Raw genomic sequence first — 19,335 nt, 5'->3', positions numbered from 1 at the left:
AAACTGGGTTGGAACTCACAGAGATCTGCTTGCCTCTGCATCACCACGCTACTTAAAGCAGAGTGTTTGTTCTTTGCCAGAAGAAAAAAAACTACTTCAGAGCTCAGATACTGACCACCTCACTTCACCAAAATTATCTTTAGGAATCACTTTTGCAGGATTAATTACTTCACCAGCAAAGTGAAGAAATGACTTATGTTCCCTACATCTCTTGAAAGAAAAATTATTCTAAGTAATTTGAGGTTACAGAGGGAAGGGAGACTCTGTAAAACAAACAAACAAAAATATATAAATATACTCTAGGTAGATGGTTACAACAGGATAACTTATTATTTTTAGTTAAGCTATAGGTAAGATGACTGCCCAATGGATGTTACAAACATCCTCTTATAATGACACTCTGAACATCTCAAATGTTTCACCAAAAACAGCCTCCAATGTAAATGTTTAAAAATGTCTTCTCAGGCTGGGCTGTGGTGGCAAACCTTTAATCCCAGCACTCGGGAGGCAGGCGAATCTCTATGAGTTCGAGACAAGCCTGGTCTACAACAGCTAGTTCCAGGACAGCCTCCAAAGCAACATAGAAACCTATCTTGAAAAAAACCCAAAGATAGATAGATAGATAGATAGATAGATAGATAGATAGATAGATAGACAGACAGACAGACAGACAAGTCTTCTCAAACTGTTTTAAGTTGAATTTGCAAAAACTAAAGTATTCTAACATGCACAAAACAGAAAAAGAAATAAAATCTGCCCACATCAAATCCTTTAGGTTAGAAAACTTTCTGGTTCAACAGGGATCACTACATACAACATAACTCCTCTTAGTCATTTTAGCAATCTGGGTTCAAAAATTAGGGCATAAATTCCCATTTCTGTAAAAAAGGAAAACTAGTGAGAAGTCTTATTGAAACTAAAAATATGAGAATACAGTCATTCTGCTTGTTTATGCTTTTTATTTGTATTTGGGGTTAGGGATTGTTTTGTTTTATTTTGTTTTTTTTCTGAGACCAGGTCTCACTATGTAGCCTTGGCTAGCCTGGAACTGGCTATGCAGACCAGGCTGCCTCAAACTCAGTGCAATTTAAAGATACGCAACACCATGCCCAGCCCAAAGTCATTTTTTAGAATATGAAACATACATTTTATTAGTCAGTAGTACTCTTTTTCAATGTGTATCAATTGATGCAAATTCATCAATCATTAAACCACTTGAACAAAATGACCCACTTTTAATTAACGCCAACTCCCTTTTCTGGTCCCCTCAGGCACCAGGTATGTATATGGAGAACAGACATGAAAGCAAAATGCCAATAATCACAAAATAAAACAAAAATTTTAAAGTAAAAATAAATTAAAACATGCCACTAATAAAAAATAAGTACCACTGGAAAAATAATTCCAATTTTGAAGACCAATCTTAGAGCGTTAAGACCCTGAGGCTATTTAATAAATGCTAAGCAATATGTAAGGAACTCCCTGAAGCTATGTTCTAAGTAGCAATAGGGCATCAAGTGTTAGAAGTATGAACCACATTTTCTATACCACTACCATAATTTCTTTTCAGGAAGTTTACACCTATCTGATACCAAGTCTCAGATCTTTGAAGACATTTCAGCCTAAGTAAACAGAAGCTCTGTTCAAAGACTTGGACATAAAGACATCTGCTACTCTGGCATCCTCATAAACATCTGAAATAGGGCTAAGTTGCCCAACACCCAACACCACCAAAAAATAAATATTTTAATGCATTAACGTCTAAAAGGGATAATCATTAAATAAGTGAAATAGTTAAAATGATTATAAATTAATCACTAGCAACTTATATTCCCATGTTGTAAAACTTCAGTAATGAAGCAGGATAAGACTGGCTCATGAATATAAAGAGACAAAGAGTCCAGAATCCTTGAGCCATAGAACTTATATGGGTAAATTTTTTTTAACCTTTCACACAGTCAGAATCAAAAATTGTAACTCCTTGTATTTGGAGATACAAGCATGGTTCATATACTTCTGGTGAGTACAAACAAACTTCTGTAGGAAGACAATGTGGCGTGTCTTTCAAAATTGTACACTTACCCAGAAATTCTATGGATTTTTCTTATATTTATAAATAAGTGCACATGTAAGCAATATGGCTTACATTCAAGATTATTCACCAAAACATCACTTGTAACTACAAAACCTGGGAACTAATTAAGCAAATTATGATTTATCTATGCATTATACACTATTAAAAAAAATAAGGAATCTCGGGCCAGGCATGGTGGTGCATGCCTTTAATGCCAGCACTCAGGAGGCAGAGGCAGTCAGATATCTGAGTTCCAGGCCAGCCAGGGCTACACAAGAAAACCCTGTCTCAGGGGGGAAAAGGAAGGAAGGAAGGAAGGAAGGAAGGAAGGAAGGAAGGAAGGAAGGAAGGAAGGGAGTATCTTTAAAAGTGATAGAAAATAAATATATGCCAAACATTAATAATTAGGGGAGAGAGGAATAAGTTATAGATCAAACCAATGCTTGTTATTAGTCATATATAAAACAGAAAAAATAATTATAAACAGTAAAAATCTATGATACTATCCATCCAAATATAAAACAATTAAAAACTCACTCTAGACCCTGAACTCCTTGGCAAATTGGCTCACCATCTCACTAATATCATGAAATAAAAATCCTTTTTAAAAAAACAGGTCTCATGTTGTAACCCAAGCTGGCCTGGAACTCACTATGTAGTCCAGGTTGGCCTCAAACCTGTACCAATTGTCCTGCCTCAGGCTCTTGAGTATAGGAATTACAGACATGTAACCATCATTCCCCATCCAGGCTTATTGTGGTGGTGGTGGGGTTTTTTTGGGGAGGGGGATGGGGGATGTTAATTAAATTTCTTGGTTCCTACTTAAGGCAGAATTTTTTAAGCTTTCGCTCTGTACACTTTAACTAGGAAAAGGAAGATAAATAAAATTTTCAATGATTTATTGATTAGATGAGACAAGTAGAGGGGCTGGAAAGGAGAGGGGTGGGTGACAGCTCAAGAAATATTCACCTACATTTTTTAAATATTAAAACTAAAGAATGTGTTTCCTATTTTCTAAAATATTAAATTAAAAATACATTTGAAAAATGCTAATATTTTCAATAACCAGAAAAAATATACTGTAAAGGGAAAAAAGCAGAATATTGAACAAATGCAGTATGACACCAAATATGCACACAGGGAAAAAAATGGAATAAAACATTAAAGAATAGTTTACCTCTGAGAGGCAGATTTACAGAAGATTTAAACTTTCCTTGGATTTTCCAATTTTCAAATTCTTCACACTGAGCACAGATCATAGTTAAAAATCACAGAATACTGAATGTAATGATTATGTGTCAGGGAGCTTGAAATTAAAGGAGAAGGTAGAAAGTTACTAGGTGTATCTAGGTTTCCCATCACAAATGCAACATTTGTTATTTCTTTAAAGTATCAATTCAGATCACAGTTCAAAGAATTTAGACCAAAAAAAAAAAAAAAAAAAGATTTATACCTAAAGAACTAAGACAAAAGAGAAGAAAAACATGGAATCTGTCTTCTGGTCTACCTCAAAAGGACTGCTGAGATTATTCTCATCCTCCTACTTTGTGGATGTTTGGTTCATTTTTGTTTTTTGTTACCTAGGTAATGGTACTTCCAGCATTTCCCTTAAAGACTGTGAAACTAACAATCTGGTATTTCTCACTGTAGAGTTTTCCTAACCTTCCGTTTTGAAAGGTCATCTCCCTAAGGGAAGCAGTAAGATCTAGAAGCTAAATCAGGAGGCTAAGGAATCTGAGGTTAAGAGTTCCAATCCTGACAAACTGTGGAATTCGTCTCCAATTTTGGAAATAAGCTAAACTTCCTGAACCAGTTCTCTCTGGTGAGGACATCTTTTAAAGGACTGTTTTGACAGAGACTCAGGACTGACTTTAAAATTTCTTTTTAACTTTTCATACTACTCTGAATTTTGTTTTCTTGTTTTGCTAGATATTTTCTTCTCTGAATTGTTCATAATCCCACTCTATATCCATAAGTATTACCAAGCCCTTAGGCTCAGAAATGGGGGAAGCCTACTGCAAGTAATATAATGAAGCTAGAACTTGAGAAATTTAAAGATAACTATTGATGAATAAAAGTTCAATCAGTATCTAAACTAGTACCTTAGAAGAAAGGTAAATGAAAAACTAGTTGGAGTAATTTGGTAAGAAAGGGCAGAAAACTTAATTTCCTAATAACTAATTATGCAGCAAAAATAAGAAACATCATAACTTCAATATAATAATCTAGCAAATGGGGACTGGAAAGATGGCTTAGCAGTTAAGAGTAGTTGTTGCTCTTGCAGAGAATCTGAGTTTGATTCCTTGAACCCACATGTGAATTACAACCATCCATAACTCCAGGGAATCCAAAGCCCTTTTCTGACTTCCACAGTACCAGACACACACAGACACACAGACACACAGACACACAGACACACAGACACACAGACACACAGACACACACACACACACACACACACACACACACACACACAGGCAAAAGATTTGTACAAATAAATTAATCTAACAAATGAAGTTTTGTTACAACTTCAAGGGTTTAAGTTTTGTTTTCTTACTGTATACTTATTAACTTTTGCTGTTTCCTTTCTATTTTCTTTCAAACACTTCTTCAAGGTTGCCTTTTCACTAGAAAATAAGCTATATTAAATTTGTAGAGTTCTCTAACAACTGTTCTTCAGCAGTACTTGTTGGCCTTTGGGAAGAAAGGTGTTTTTTGTTTTGTTTTGTTTTGTTTTTTTACAAACATCAGAGAGCAATTACCCTTCTGCCAAAACCAGTGAAGCAATTTCAGTAGTGCCTTCAGCACACTTCAAACTCCTCTTCCTAGTTAACAAGACCAAACACCTCTAGCTACTTGAAAGTTTTTTCAATAAAGTAGGATAAGGGAGCAAATGGCTAAATTTTTTCTGCATTAACTCAGACTTCAGTTGATGCTTTTTCTTTTCTTTTTTTTTTTTTTTTTTTTGTGGTTAACCTACTTAAAGGGTGATCAAATCACTTTGTGCTACCAAAGAGAGCAACTGTAAAGAACAATTATATAAAACCCTATGCTCCAACTTACCTCATCCTTCTTTCTAATGAAAAGAAAGAGCCAGAAAGCACTGCCTTGTCACTTCGGTAATCTCAGGAAAGCCTACTGTCTTAGTCATGTGAGTTCCTTTTCCTCAATAATGACAGAAATTTATTTTCACCAATATAATAGAAAACAATTTTATGAGTACTCAAAAAACTGAGTATGGTGGCTTATGCTTATAATACCATCATTCAGAAGGCTACAGCAGGAGACCTCCAGGTCAACCTGACACAGAGTAGGACCCTACTCAACAACAACAAAATATGACCATTTAATTTTACAATGTGAAAAAGATCAAGAGAGTTGTTGCATAAATTTGTATTACTTATTTTGGAAAACTTGTATAAGCCTGCCTTTCTTTCCAAATCTGTGATCTAAATCCACAAACACTGAAAATCTCAACTTTGTTGATATCTTCTCTCACAGAAGTCTCTAACCTACACTAATACAGTTATTTATAGTTTTAGAGCACTTAGTTTAATTGCGGAAATATTAACATGACTGATTCCTGACGATTTCTCTAAATGTCAGTAGAGATTTTATATCACTGCATATAGTCTATATGTGTGTGTATGTGTGTGTGTATGTGTGTGTGTATATATATATATACATATATATATATATGTTTTCTAAAATCACTTTTTAATTCAAAAATGTCCAATGACTGAGGAAGAGATTATAAATACACAATTAGAGTCAATGAAAGATACTATAATTCTATGAAAATAAGGTAATAATGAATCAATGACAGGAAGTAGAGCTAGGATAATATAAAAGAAATTATTCACTATTGTCTATGAACTGAACATTAATAGAACATACAATATGAGAAAATTTCTATCAAGAAAATGGAGCTATTTGAATTTAATGTTATATAAAGTTTTCTTGGAAGGTCTCTATGATCTGAAAGAAGAACTCATTTATTTGCTTTTTACTATGTAGCCCAGACTGGTCTTGAACTCAAGATCCTCCTCCCTCAACTTCCCCAGTGCTGGGATTACAGTTATGTACCACCACACAGAGTAGATAAAGAACTCTTTTTTTTAATTTTTTTTATTAGTTCAAATTAGGAACAAGCTTGTTTCACATGTCAATCCCTTCTCCCTCTCCCTCCCCTCACCCCCACTCCTCCTTAATACATATAAAATGAGTTTGGAAAACCTGACAATATGGCTCAGTGGGTTAGAACAGTTTCTCTGCAAGTATAAGGAACTGATTTCGAATCCCCAGCTCCCACATAAAAGGCCAGACATAGCTATGCATGCCTGAGACTTCAGCACTGTAGCAGAGACAGGCAGATCTTTGAGAGCTCACCCGCCAGCCAGTCTAGCAAAAACATATTTTGGCTCAGTGAGAGACACTGTTTCAAGGTAATAAAGCCAAAAGCCCATATCCAGTGCTGGCCCCCATATATACGCACACATACACACAAATGATTTGGACAACAACATCCAGAACCTATGCCAGATTATAAATACTGGACTCAAGCTTAAGATTCTAAGAATTTCCAAAATATTATTACTTATTTGTAATAGTTCAACTAACAATATTGAGAAAATTAAACAACTAAGTAATGTGAACATGTTTGGGGATGCATATGATACATATTCACTCATCTTTCTTCTACCAACCAATTATATAGAGCACCAAAAACATTCAGACTTGATTGAACAACTTCATTCAGGTATATGTTATTATAAAAGAGGCTACATTGAAACATGTAAGAATGAGTGATTGAGGGCAGGGGAGACAAAAAATAAAGGAAAGAAAAGAAAAAGAAAAAGAATTAGTCACTAGTAGCATCCAAAGTTAACTAAAAACATCTTATTAAAAGCCAGCAAGTGAACCACATCTAATTCATAGTGAGCCAAAATGAAGCCAAGTGTTCTTCAAAAGCCTTTCATCTCTAATCCCAGCACTCAGAAAGCAGAGGCAGGTGGATTTCTGAGGTCAGCCAGCATGGTGTACAGAGCAAGTTCTAGGACATCAGGACTACAAAGAGAAACTCTGTCTCGGGGAAGAAAAAAAAAGGATAAAAAAACATAGTGAACAAAGTGGACCAAAGTAAAACTGCTTCCTGGACTTGCTGCTGGTCATAACATCTTAAATAAATACCAAGTCTCTAGAAGTGCAAAAACTAGACTTCACCTTTGACTTAAGTCCTGAAACATATTAAATATCATATACTACAATTACATAAGACTTCCATGCCATCAGCTCACAGGAGAAATGCTTACCAACTCCCACTGTCTATATTTCTAGAAGTCCATGGTACTTAATGAAGTATAATTAATTTCCTTTTTCTTGTGTTTGCTGAAATAGTACCTACCAACTTTTAGAAACTTTCCAGCAGCTTCTTTTTGCAACCAATAAAAACAGAGATCTACACTAACCTAATGCTAATGTTGTTACTTATTTTATTAACTAAATACTTGAGATAAATCCTAACGGTAACATCAAAATTTTAAAGTATAAGATTCTTGTTCACTCTTCAATGTGATTGGTCTCTAACTTTCCAACATTCATCAGCGCACACACTTGGAAAACCTGTTACACTGATGAGTGCAGAGCACTACCTCAGACAATTCTAGAGTAGCTTAAATCACTCCCGGGGTATCCCACTCTTGCCATCCATTCACGATGGAGTAGTTCGTTTTAATGTTCTCATTGTTTACCAGAAAGCATAGACAGTAAGGCTTACTTTGCCACTCCTGTTTCCTTTTGCTAGCCTGCTGAGCTTTTGCAGCCAATTGACTTTGCTTTGACGCTATAAATATCTGGGAAATGTTCTGCATTTGATGCTCTTGGTTTCTGAATCCATATTTAGCTGTTTGTGGCATGTCTTTGTTTAAGCTAGTCTACCACTCATAAAATCAATCAGGTTGAGCTCTACATGGTCAAAGGGAAGATGGATTAATATTCAGCACCTATTTACTATGAGGCAAAGGACTAATCTGCTAGACCTGATGGCAATAAGGAGTGGCAAGGTATGACTATAAACAAGACAGACTACCCAGTGTCAAAAATTTATAGTCTTAACAGGACATGGGCACAATTACTGTAATACTGGAATGAAACGTTTTACTCAAATAAAGGACAGCATAAACATTTTCTCTTAGCTGTGTCTCAAAGATTTGCATTTGTTTGTGCTCTAAATATAGATCCACCTACTACAAAGCTCTGAACATATCCCAAAGAAGTTTTCTAAATCATGGCAATACACAAAGCTCTGGATGTATTATCAACCAAAGAGCCAAAGCAAAACAATGCCAGTCTTCAGATTTGTGAAGTAAAATAAGAAACTACTGCTCCTAAAAGTGTCTATGCAATACCCTTAGAAAGAGAGAAATACTTGTTAGCGTTTTTCAAAAAAAAAAGTCTCAAAGAGAATGTGAGCTATACCCAGCATCCAGCAACACTCAACACCACTTTTCAGTAGTCTACCTTTAAAACCATGTGGGTGTCTGCACTGTGTAAATCAGACCTGAGCAACATCCTACCCCTACCTTCCTAACGTGTGACAACATCCCAAGCAAATACACATCTCACTCTGACTTTCCTTCTTTCAATTCAGTTCACTGTCCTTTTGATAAAAGTGCTCCCCAAAAGTCCTCCTGACAACGATGATGATTAAGAGCTTGCTCAGTGACTGGTTTCAAAAGTCAGAATGGAATTTGTAAGCCAAGTAGCAGTTAAATAATGGGACCAATTCTCCATGAAGCTAAATGATTTCCTAAGTCACCAAGAACAAGTCACATGGACTCATGAAAATAGAACTCAGATATCTAGGGTCATAACTGCATCACTAAACCACACATACATTGCATCTAAAGCTTGAGATGATTAACAACTCTATGGTTTATAGAATACAGGAGAAACTTCCTCTGTAAGCCAACAATAGACATACTCATTTTATTTTGACATATTTATTTCTTAAGAAACCACAGATAAATGTATTGAAACAGTATTATACTAGATGAGATAAAGCTTCCAGAATAAGACCTTTATCACTGATGTTTACTGTACATTTTAACAATAAAATCTTTTAAAGTGTTTTGATAATAAAAAAAATGGGACCAATTAAACCAGATTCTACATCTGATGCACAAACTTAAGAGCCAAGGAATTAAAACTATTTCTCCAAAATTAGAGAAACAATTTGTGACAATGCCAGAATTAAAAAGCCAAGTTCTCAACCTCCAGTCATGTACTCTATACAAGGTTCCCAATTCCTGAGTTTCTTTGAAATAGGTGGACCATAATGAAAAAAAATCTCTTTAAATTATGTAGATGATCAAAGATGACCCAAGAGAATCAGTTTTGAATACACAAAGCAGACAAGAAACAAGAAAAACAAATATTCCTTAATTTTGTACTTTCCAGCTGGCCTTGGTAGCTTGTGCCTTTAATCCCAGCACCCTGGAGGTAGAGACAGATCTCAGTGAGTTTGAGACCAGCCTGGTCTACATGTCAAGTTGCAGGCCAACAAGTAAGATCTTGTCTAAATAATAAAAAAAAATATGGCTTTAAAAACTGATTTTCCACATTCTGTTATTCTGACTTCAAACAATCATACAATTTTAAAACTACCCCAAAACAGCTAAGAGTCATTTCATTTGGAATGTTTGTAATCAACTATCAACAACCAAAGCAGTGTCCAGGGTGAACTTCCTTAGAAGAAAAGCAGCAGTATTAAACAGTAAATAAAAACAATTTTTAATTAGCTGACAGAAACCACACATTTAAAAAAGGAGAGATGATGCAGTGGAAATTCTGCACTTGACATAGAAATGCTCCCTCTGAATACCTTCTTGCGTATGAATGTATGTGCATGTAAGCCAAACTACAGGTTTGCAGAAACCTGGGACCATGGGGTTAAGAACAACTCACACAAAGTTAAGTGACAACCAAACTGTGACAAAACCAAAAAGAACACCATTAGGTTCTCAGCCCTAGATGTACGGTACTAATTTCTAGGTGTAGATGTGTGTGGTGGGGTATGTTTTGTGTGTGTGCAAAAACATGCATATGACAAGTCAGGTTCTAGAAGAGACTATCAAAAACGATAGTATACACATACATGGGTTACATGTGAAGGATGATACTTCAAATAACTGCTAGAACACCCAACTCTGTGAACTTTCACTTACCAAATTATCACATATTCTTAGAGTAACATGGTCCTATCTCTAACATCATTAAAAAAAAAACAGTATGTGAAAGCATATACAGACAAGAAGATAGCAAAATGTAACCACAATATATTCCAATTTATGATTTTCTTAGACTCTCATCAACCTTTTATAAGGGAACATCTAAACTGAATTAGCAGACAGGTGGACCACCAGGCACCAAAGCTTTTAATCTGCTGAGAATGACATGAGTAAGCCCGCATCAGTTCCCACTTTCTTGCTTTAATACACACACCACACACAGGAGGGAGGGAGGGGGAGAGAGAGAGAAGGAGAGAGGGAGAGGGAGGGAGGGAGGGAGAGAGAGACAGAGAGAGAGAGAGAGAGAGAGAGAGAGAGAGAGAGAGAGAGAAGGACTTAGAAACACCAGCAAAATACAAAGATGTACATACAGAAATTCCTAAGAACTAGTTGTAAGAGAAGTTGCTGATTTTTATAATTAAAAGGACCTTGACAGAATATTCAATCCACTCACTTTATAGATATGGAATATGAGGCAAAAAAAAGTGACCTAATCTGCTCTAAATTGTTTAATAATTTAGTGAAAGAACTGAGGGAAAAACTCAAATGTCTGCGAGCTTTCTCACAGAGATGGACATGAAGTCTTGAAGTCAAATGAACCGTTCAAAAGACAACTTGCAAACCATGCAAAAGTTGGTCTTGAATTGTAAAGCATAGACCCTATTTGGAAACATGAAAGCAAAAAATAAATATAATACAATGATCACTAACAGGCTTATATGCACATGACTGCAGAATAGCATTTCATCACTGTATTTGATCCCAGATGCTTCAAATTGGTCATCTTATATTCAGCCACATTACTTATGTCTTTTATGGTCATGTGAGCTAAGTGATAAACATCTTGCTATTTCACTATTTTGGAAAGCCACAGCTAAACTGTGAATGCAGACTACAAATCCTTGGGCTATGAGTTTTCAAAACCAACATGCTTAATGTTCCCACAGCCATCATTCAGTTTTAATTTACAAAGGTGGTTACTAGGAATGCAGAAAGGGAAAGTTTTTAGTGTGTTCATCACTTTAAACCTGCTGAGTGGCAACCCGGTCACTTTACAGTGAAAACCAGAAACAATAGTGCAATCTGAAACAATCTATGCACTCAGGATAAGTGAGGAGTGAGGTTCAAAGAAAAGCTTGGACATAAACCTACTGCTACCAAACCCTTGAATTTGGACTGGGGCTCCCTCTCGCACTCTGTTTGTTTTCATCCATTAGCTCATCTTCTATGAAGCTTTTTCATGTCTTCGTTCCCACACTTGCTTCACTCAACAGGAAGGAAATGAAATCCCATTCACTTGGTTTTGTGCCGTGTTCCATCATACCTTCCCAAAGGCTCAGAAGCAAGTGCCCTTAATTAATCACCTAAGAATTACGTGCGGATAGTTCAACTCCATAAACTTAACTGTGGATATCTAAAGAGGTCCAAAGATCCTACTGAGTCACATACCCAGGCGCTATATCGGACAAACTTGTCAAAAACGCATTGCCTGAAACAAAAAGGGATGTGGGCAGCTGACCTAGGATGGATGGGCACCGGGAATGCAACGGAGCCCAAGGAAAGAGAGAAACGCCGGCCTTTAAGACCGACGGCCTGTGATCCTTACCATACACCCGGACCCAGCTCTGCTGCTGACACACCGACTCCAGAAGGATCCGATCCAGCATGCCACCGGCCACTGCCCCGCTGACTGGGACGACAGCGTCCAGATCCTCCGGGGGCAGCGGCGAGTCAGACTCCAGCCCCGAGAACATCTCCGGCCACGACAGCGCCTCCGCGGCTCCTCCGGACGACGGGGAGAGCTCCATGGTGTCCCGGAGGGAGCAGGGGGCGGCGGGGCGGGCTCCCCGGCTGCGGGAAAGGGACGACTGAGCGGCCACCAGCACCCGAGCGGCAGCGGGCGCGGACGCCGCTCACCTCCTTCCCCGCCGCCCACCGCCCGAGGGCCGGGCGCCGCAGCCCACCTGCAAGCGGAGGGTGGGACCCGGGCCGGGAGGCGGGTCCAGCGTGGCCCCGAGCGGAGGCGGGACCCGGCTCAGGTGCGGGTCCGGAGCGGACGCGGAGCAGCGGGGAGCACGAGCTCGCCTCCCGCCCCCGCGGAGCCCTCCTCAGCCCCCGCGGGCGCGTCCGAGGGCAGCCCGGGCTCCGGCTGAGGATGGAGCGCGGCCAGGCAGGGCTGGGCTCGGGGGCGTCGCCGCCAGGGGCCGCCCCCTCTGACCGGCTCCCGCCGCCACCGCCGCCTCAGGGGCTCAGAGCGCCGGCTCCCTCAGCCTGAGGGGCGCGCCCGGCCCGGCTTCTGTCCGCCTGGCGTCGGCTTGCTCCTGCGGAACGCGCAGGCCGGCCCGCTAACTCTCAGGCCGCCGCTCCGGCCGCTGCTCGGGCTCCGGCTCGCGCTCCTCTGAGAAACCCACAAGCCCGGCAGCCGCGGCGCTGGCGGCGGCGGCAGGCGGCATCCCAGGGTGATAGGCCGGAGCAATCGAGAGCCGAGCGCACGGCCGCGTGTGCAATCCAGTAACCGAGCGGAGGAGGAACTGCCGCCGAAGACAGCAAAAATCGGGCACCGAGATACTCATCGGGCCAGGCCCTCCTACTTTTCCTAAGACTGTCCCGCCCGACCACCTCGGTGCCGGATCCTAGAGCTGCCGCTGGAAGCAGAGGCTTGTGAGGGGAGGCGGAGAGAAAAGGGGGTGCGGGAAATTTAAAAAGATGGGAAAGGCGCTTCCCATTTTCCTTAGCCCCTTTCCTGTTGATTTCTGGAGCAACGCTCCTTTCTTCTCGGACGAAGAGAATGAAGACCCTGCTTTATTTAACAGTCATCTTAGGGGAAGTGCCATCGTTCTTCCAGAAGGGAGATCTGGCCCCAGATCTTGGATTCTGAGACCAGTGCGAGATCCCCGCTTTGCGCCCTGTCCGCCCTGGAGCTGGATTTGTCATCAGTTTAGAATAGCTTGGCTACGATGTGTGGTGTGGATGGATGGACGGGCCTCGCAAGTACATGAAATGCCCCAAAGCCCCAGCATTAACCAAACAAGCTTCTCTTTTTTGCCTTTGATCTTTGTGCAATCTGTTGGCTTCTCTTTTCCTCTAACAGCGTCACTTGTGTTTTATTTTTGGTTTGTTTGTAAACTGTCTCCTGCCTCAACGTTGGCTTCATTTTGTGCCCACCCAAGGCGGGATTCACCAATCCAGGCTTCAGAGATTGCAAGCAATATTATAGCAATAATTTCGAATAGAACATTAGCCACTTAAATTGAATTGGCACATCATGGATATTCAACAATTCATGAACATGGCTACTTCAAACCGAGCAGTTTTCCGTAATTAGATGCTGCTTTAAAAAAAAATCGTTTGGGGGAGGATTTTTGTTTTGTGTCCCAACCCACCCCAGCCCTCATTTCTTTCTACTTTGAACAATAAGACCTCTATAAGAGGTCAGTCTAGTTTTTGCACCCTGGTATGTTGTTTGGGCTTTGTGGGAGTTAGAGGATGCATTTTGTAGTTTTCTCCCAACTCTTGCATAGAATAATAGCATTTCAAAGCACGAGTGACCTTAGAGATCTCTCATCCTGCCTCTTGTTTAACAGGTGCAAACAGGACAATCCAGGTTACCTGGCAAAGCAACCACCAGTGCAACAGGTACATCTACAAAGCTGATTTCTTCCACCTTGATCCTTCAAGAACTCTGTGATTGGATTTGCTAATCTGTTGCTTGGCAATGTAGTGGAGTGATCGCTGCCAGTATGTAGAAATCCACTTGTTTGCTATCTGGCTGTACAGAGTCAGTTGTCCAATCCAAACCATCATATATTCTTTAGTAAAGGAGAGGTGAAGTGAGGAGTTACAGGAGCCAGCACTAAGCAAAGCTAGTGGGTTTTGTTGTTATTGTTTTTTGGGTTTTGTTGTTAATGGTGGTTGTGGGGTTGTTATCTTTTGGTTTGTTTTGTTTTGTTTTTACTTTTTCAAGACATGATTCTCTGTGTAACAGCCTTGGCTGTCCTGGAACTCTAGACCAGACTGGTTTCTAACTCCCAAAGGTCCACCTGCCTCAGCCTCTCAAGTGCTGGGATTAAAGGTGTGTGCCACAATGCCCAGCTTGTCTCCAGTTTGTAAAGGTCTTTGAAAGAACTTTGCTCCTTTTCATGGGAGGGAAGGGGGAGGAACCCTCAGAATAGTATCTTCATTCTTATTAAATTATTGTTGATGTTTTAATGAGTAAGTGAATGTGGGCATCAGACATACAAATTTGAGTATCTAATATATATATATATATATATATATATATATATATATATTATATTATATTTAAACATGAACAGTAAGCAATTCTGTGACAAAAGCAGAATTTTAAAAATTATCTTTAGCCAATGGGAAACAAATTGAAGCATGGAGTAATATTATGGCTATCAGAAGGTGACTAGATTAAAATGCTAGCCTTCTGTAGAGCAGGATGATATATGCATATAATCCCTACTGGGAGGTAAAGGCAGGAGGCTCAGGAGTCAAGGTCACCCTTAGGTACATAGAGAGTTGGAGACCAGCCTGGCTACTTCAGACTCTGAAAGACTACAAACAAGGAAGTTTTGGTAGCCTAATTTTTAAAATTTATTAATGAACCTGAATTCTTAAAGATTTTTCTTTTGCAGCAAGTGGGATTGTTCTGATATTTTTGGAAAAACGTGTGTCTTTGCAAGTGATTGTCATTAAGAAAAATAACAGAGAAACAAAAAGTTATAAACAAATTTGCTAGATAGTTAATGCTATTCAAATTTGTGCCCGAGGTATCTCTGTGATATAATCCCAGACTTTAAAGTGAAGACAGACTTTTGGATGATAAAATCCTAGTTTGCAAACAGACCTGTGTGTGTGGACTACAAAAGAGCTGGAGGTTCATTTCCTTCCCGGTGCTTTTCTGTCTGTTTTCCTCTCTGTTGTAGACCTTTAGAGATGATGAGCAAGTGCAGTGGAACTCTTAGCCCCCAAATCAAACCCAACTAGGATAAGTGAGAACTGAAATTGGGAACCTGAGGAAAGATGTTAGGGTTGAGGGGAGAGTTACGTAGTTGATGATCTAAAAGTCAAAATCCAGGAACAGTTTGAGATTTCTAAAAGACGAAGAGGCCACTGGTTGTGAGCACATACCAGTAATCTTAAGGAGAGATGAGGGTCTGAATCATGGCAGTCTGGACTAAAGGCCAGGTATGGGCTTGTGTGTCTTCCCCATCCATTTGTTGGAAAATGCACATACCTCAGGCGGTCCCTCATTTTTTTATACTCTGTGTAAGTGCCCTCCCCATTTCTCTCAACAAATAATCCCATAAACAGAAAGCCAAATTTCAGCTGTGGTGTGTGGGTACTCCCTTTCAGTATTCCCTTTCTTTTTGAACACAGGGACCTCTCACTTTCCTGATTGCATTCTAAAATATTGGTCAGAAGGGAAAGGTTTCAGCCTTCCTCTATATCTCCAATTCCCTGATAATCCAAGCACTTGTCTAAGTGTCAGTAGAATAATGTTGAGTTTGGGGTATCTGTTTCTACCCCATCTGTAGTGCTGAGATCCAGTCAGGAGTATATAAATGTTGAATACATCCACCACAATGGCATTTCCTGGATTTCAGATTCAGTGCTTCATGAATAATCTCTTTCTGTTCCCCCTTTCCCTCACCCAAACAGCCTTCCCATTTCTAAGTTATTATAAAGGAACTAGTCGATTCTACTTCAGATTTACAGAACTCTAGTCCTCTGATGCCCTCACACCTCAGACATGATTAGCTGTCCTCTTTCCCCTGGGGACTTTCCACTTGCAGTTTAATCTTACCTTCCTTGAAGCTACGTTATCATAAAGCATAGTTCAGACCAGATCATATTTAAAACTAACTTTTCTTTTAAAGTTCCTTGTTTCCTACAAAGAAAAAAAAAAAAGGAAAATATAGAGCCATCACAATTTTTCCAGATAGGCTTTCTCAGTGTAACCTTGGCTATCCTGGAACTCACTCTGTAGACCAGGCTAGCCTTGAACTCACAAAGATCTGCCTGCCTTAGCCTCCCAATGCTGGGATTAGAGTGTTGGGATTAAAGGCATGTGCCACCACTGCCCAGCCCAGCCCAAGTTTAAAGGGACCACGCAAATGTGGTCCCAAACTATCACTGGGACCTCCTTGCCTATATGCATCCAACTGGCATGGCTCACTCCCCAAAATACCCTGTTTTCTTACTCCTACCCTCTTACCTTCAGGGAAGCAACTCCATCAAATGCTGCTGACCTCAATAGTCCTTCCTTATTCTCCAAGGTGGCAATGACCTCAGCTCCCTCTTAGTTCTCATACCATTTGTTGCTGTTTCACTTCTGGGATCAATAACAATAGTATAGTCCTTTTGTGTAACTCTTAATATCCACATAAGAGGTTATAAACATCGTGAAGGCAGAGACTATTATATATGGTTATTCCCCCACAATGTCTTTCTCATATCAAACTTCCACTGATACCAGAAATCAGGAGACAAGAAACTATACTAAGAGACAATGAAAATTTTGTTTTGTTCTTAGACATGTGGGATTGCAAAAGACATTAAAAACCAGTTTAATCAGCCCAGTTATTCCATTCATTTTCTTTCCTGTCCCTCCTCAGCTGAAACTAAGCATAGCTTACTAGTATGATGGTGAATGACTGTGGTCCCAGCCACTGAGGAGGATCACCTAAATTGGAGACCAGTCTGAACAATACAGTGAGATTCCATCTCTAAATGAACGAGAATGAACACATCTAAACCCTGAAAAATGACTAGACTGGCCCAAGGTCATATAACTGGAAACAGAAAGAAGTCAAATTCGAGTCTTTAGAATCTTAACCCATCCAGTCCAAAGCTTGAATGCTTCCCACCCTTTCTGTCCCTCTCTAAATAGTTACTTTTCTTATTGATAAAGGTTTTCTCAGTAAAGCAATTTTATTCTCTTACATATTATTTAAGCTTAAAGCATTTGTGCCACATTCATGGCCCCACATATAATTTTAGCAAAATTATGCTTTTTTTTTTTTTTTAACCAAAGGACCAAACAGAGACATCAGAGAAACATCTGGTCTGATTCATCAGGGCAACAGCAACATTTCTATTTATACATGAGCACAGCCCTATCTTTGTAGCTCTCAGCTGTTGCTCATTGCTCAGTATGTTCCCCTTTTCAACCTTGCCTATCCCTCACCAAGATAGCATCCTGAATCCTGGGTTGTAAGTAGAACCTAATATAATAAAAGAAAAATAAATTCCTTAATTCCTAAAAGGGTTCTGAGTTTTAAAGAAACTATTTCTCTACTGACAAGTCTCAAGTGGTCAGGTAGCTGCCACTCATTCTACTGCATTCTAGGGGAAGGATATATGAAAACCAAAGCTGAGCTGTAAGTTATGTTTGGAAGCATATCAGGTAAAGAGAGTAACTGTTGTATCAGGGAAGCTGGGGCCTCACAGCACCATCTGATAATGATTTTTAAAAAATAGAAGGTGTGTGATCTTAGGTAGAAAGTAGTACAAAAGGGAAGGAGGGAAGAAAGGATGCAGAGAGAAGGAAGGAAGAAAGTCAGGGTACCCTCTTGTATATAACCCATGTGCCCTAAAAGAAAGCCACTACTTGTAGCAACCACTAACAGTGTTATTTGCAAAAAACATGGAACATGCCAGAAACAAACAACTCCACCAGATACTTCTTTTTGGCAGAAACTCCTTTCAAAATTATGACCTCACCTCAGTATTCAGCTTTAGGAATTCAAAAAGGATAAAAACAGAGGGAACCACAATGGCCTCTGACATCAGGGTCTAATTAAAATCTCTTAAGATCTTAAGTACTGAAAATAATAAGGTGCTCAACTCCACCCTGTGTAATTTAAAAATACATGGCAAAGTGTTGGAAAAGCAACAAAGTTATAGTTTTCCCCCACCCCAGAGACTACAACTACAGAATCTGCTCCAGAAACAGCAAATGTAAAACTCTTATGTATTTGTGGGTTTTGTTTTTGTTCTTGTGTTTTTGTTTTGTTGTCATTGTTTTGTATGCTCCTATACACATCTCTTGAGTGATACAATTCTGCTTGGAATACAGAGTGACAACTTCTACTAAGGTATACAATGTAAGATAGGGGTCATGATTAGCAAATTAGTTTCTATGTTATTTTAGTAACTATAGACACCAAGTTATTTCACCCTAACCAAACAGAATGATTTCTTCCTTAGCTTTTATAGCTCTCATAGATCTTCAGGGGGGAAATGAAGTTAAAAAAAAAAAAATCAGAGCTCTAAAGGAGAGATTGTTAAAAATACGATTGATTCCATTGTCCTCTTGGTACCTTGAAAACATTATCATAATAACTGATTGATATGTGTATTTTGTCTTTTGTAGAAGGGTGTCAAGACATCAGTTACAAGTCTAGAAAGCTTTTGGTGTGGTCATTTGCTCTCAAAAAGACATCTGTGGTAGCACAAGACTGAAGTCTAGATGCAAGCTGTCAGAAAATAACTTTGGAATTTGAGGCTACTAGCATGTTATGACAAGATAGACAGTGTAATCTAAGAAGCAGCAGATAACTGAAGCAGATTGGAGTAGGTGACAGGGTATAGGAAATACACAAATATTAGAAATCAATAGTAGCCAGGCATTGGTAGCACTCACCTTTAATCCCAGCACTCAGGAGGCAGAGGCAGGTGGATCTCTGTGAATTCCAGAGCAGCCTGGTCTGCAAGATCTAGTTCCAGGACAGCCTCCAAAACCACAGAGAAACCCTGTCTTGAACCCCCCCCCCCAAAAAAAAAGAAAGGAAGGAAGGAAGGAAGGAAGGAAGAGATCAAATGTATTGACACCAACTCCTAGGATGGTGGATGGTAGTGCTATAGATTCAAGCTCAGTCAAACCCTTGGAAACCTCACCAATCCTTTACTCTGATTGATAACTCCTGTCCTATTTTCCCCCAGTGAATATACCTCATTCAT

General features: G+C 39.5%; 1 protein-coding gene across 2 annotated transcripts in view; it reads right to left on the bottom strand.

Annotated features, from left to right (window-relative positions):
- The window catches only part of Rasal2 (RAS protein activator like 2), a 246,104-nt gene extending 233,637 nt beyond the window's left edge, over positions 1 to 12,467 (bottom strand). The window contains exons 1-2 of one of the 2 annotated variants that reach the window (XM_027417286.2): positions 12,327 to 12,467; positions 11,969 to 12,213 (exon numbers count right to left, since the gene is read on the bottom strand). In XM_027417286.2, coding sequence (XP_027273087.1) covers positions 11,969 to 12,170 — 202 coding nt within the window. In that variant the 5' untranslated portion in view covers positions 12,171 to 12,213; positions 12,327 to 12,467. Of the gene's footprint in view, positions 1 to 11,968; positions 12,214 to 12,326 lie in introns of those variants that run through there. The other variant, XM_027417287.2, reaches the window with a different exon arrangement.
- Positions 12,468 to 19,335: the final 6,868 nt, after the last annotated feature.

Source organism: Cricetulus griseus, chromosome 5, assembly GCF_003668045.3.
Source record: "Cricetulus griseus strain 17A/GY chromosome 5, alternate assembly CriGri-PICRH-1.0, whole genome shotgun sequence".
NCBI classification, from domain to species: Eukaryota; Metazoa; Chordata; class Mammalia; order Rodentia; family Cricetidae; genus Cricetulus; species Cricetulus griseus.
The sequence above is the reverse complement of the archived record's forward strand: the minus strand, read 5'-3'. Positions and strand labels throughout refer to the sequence as shown.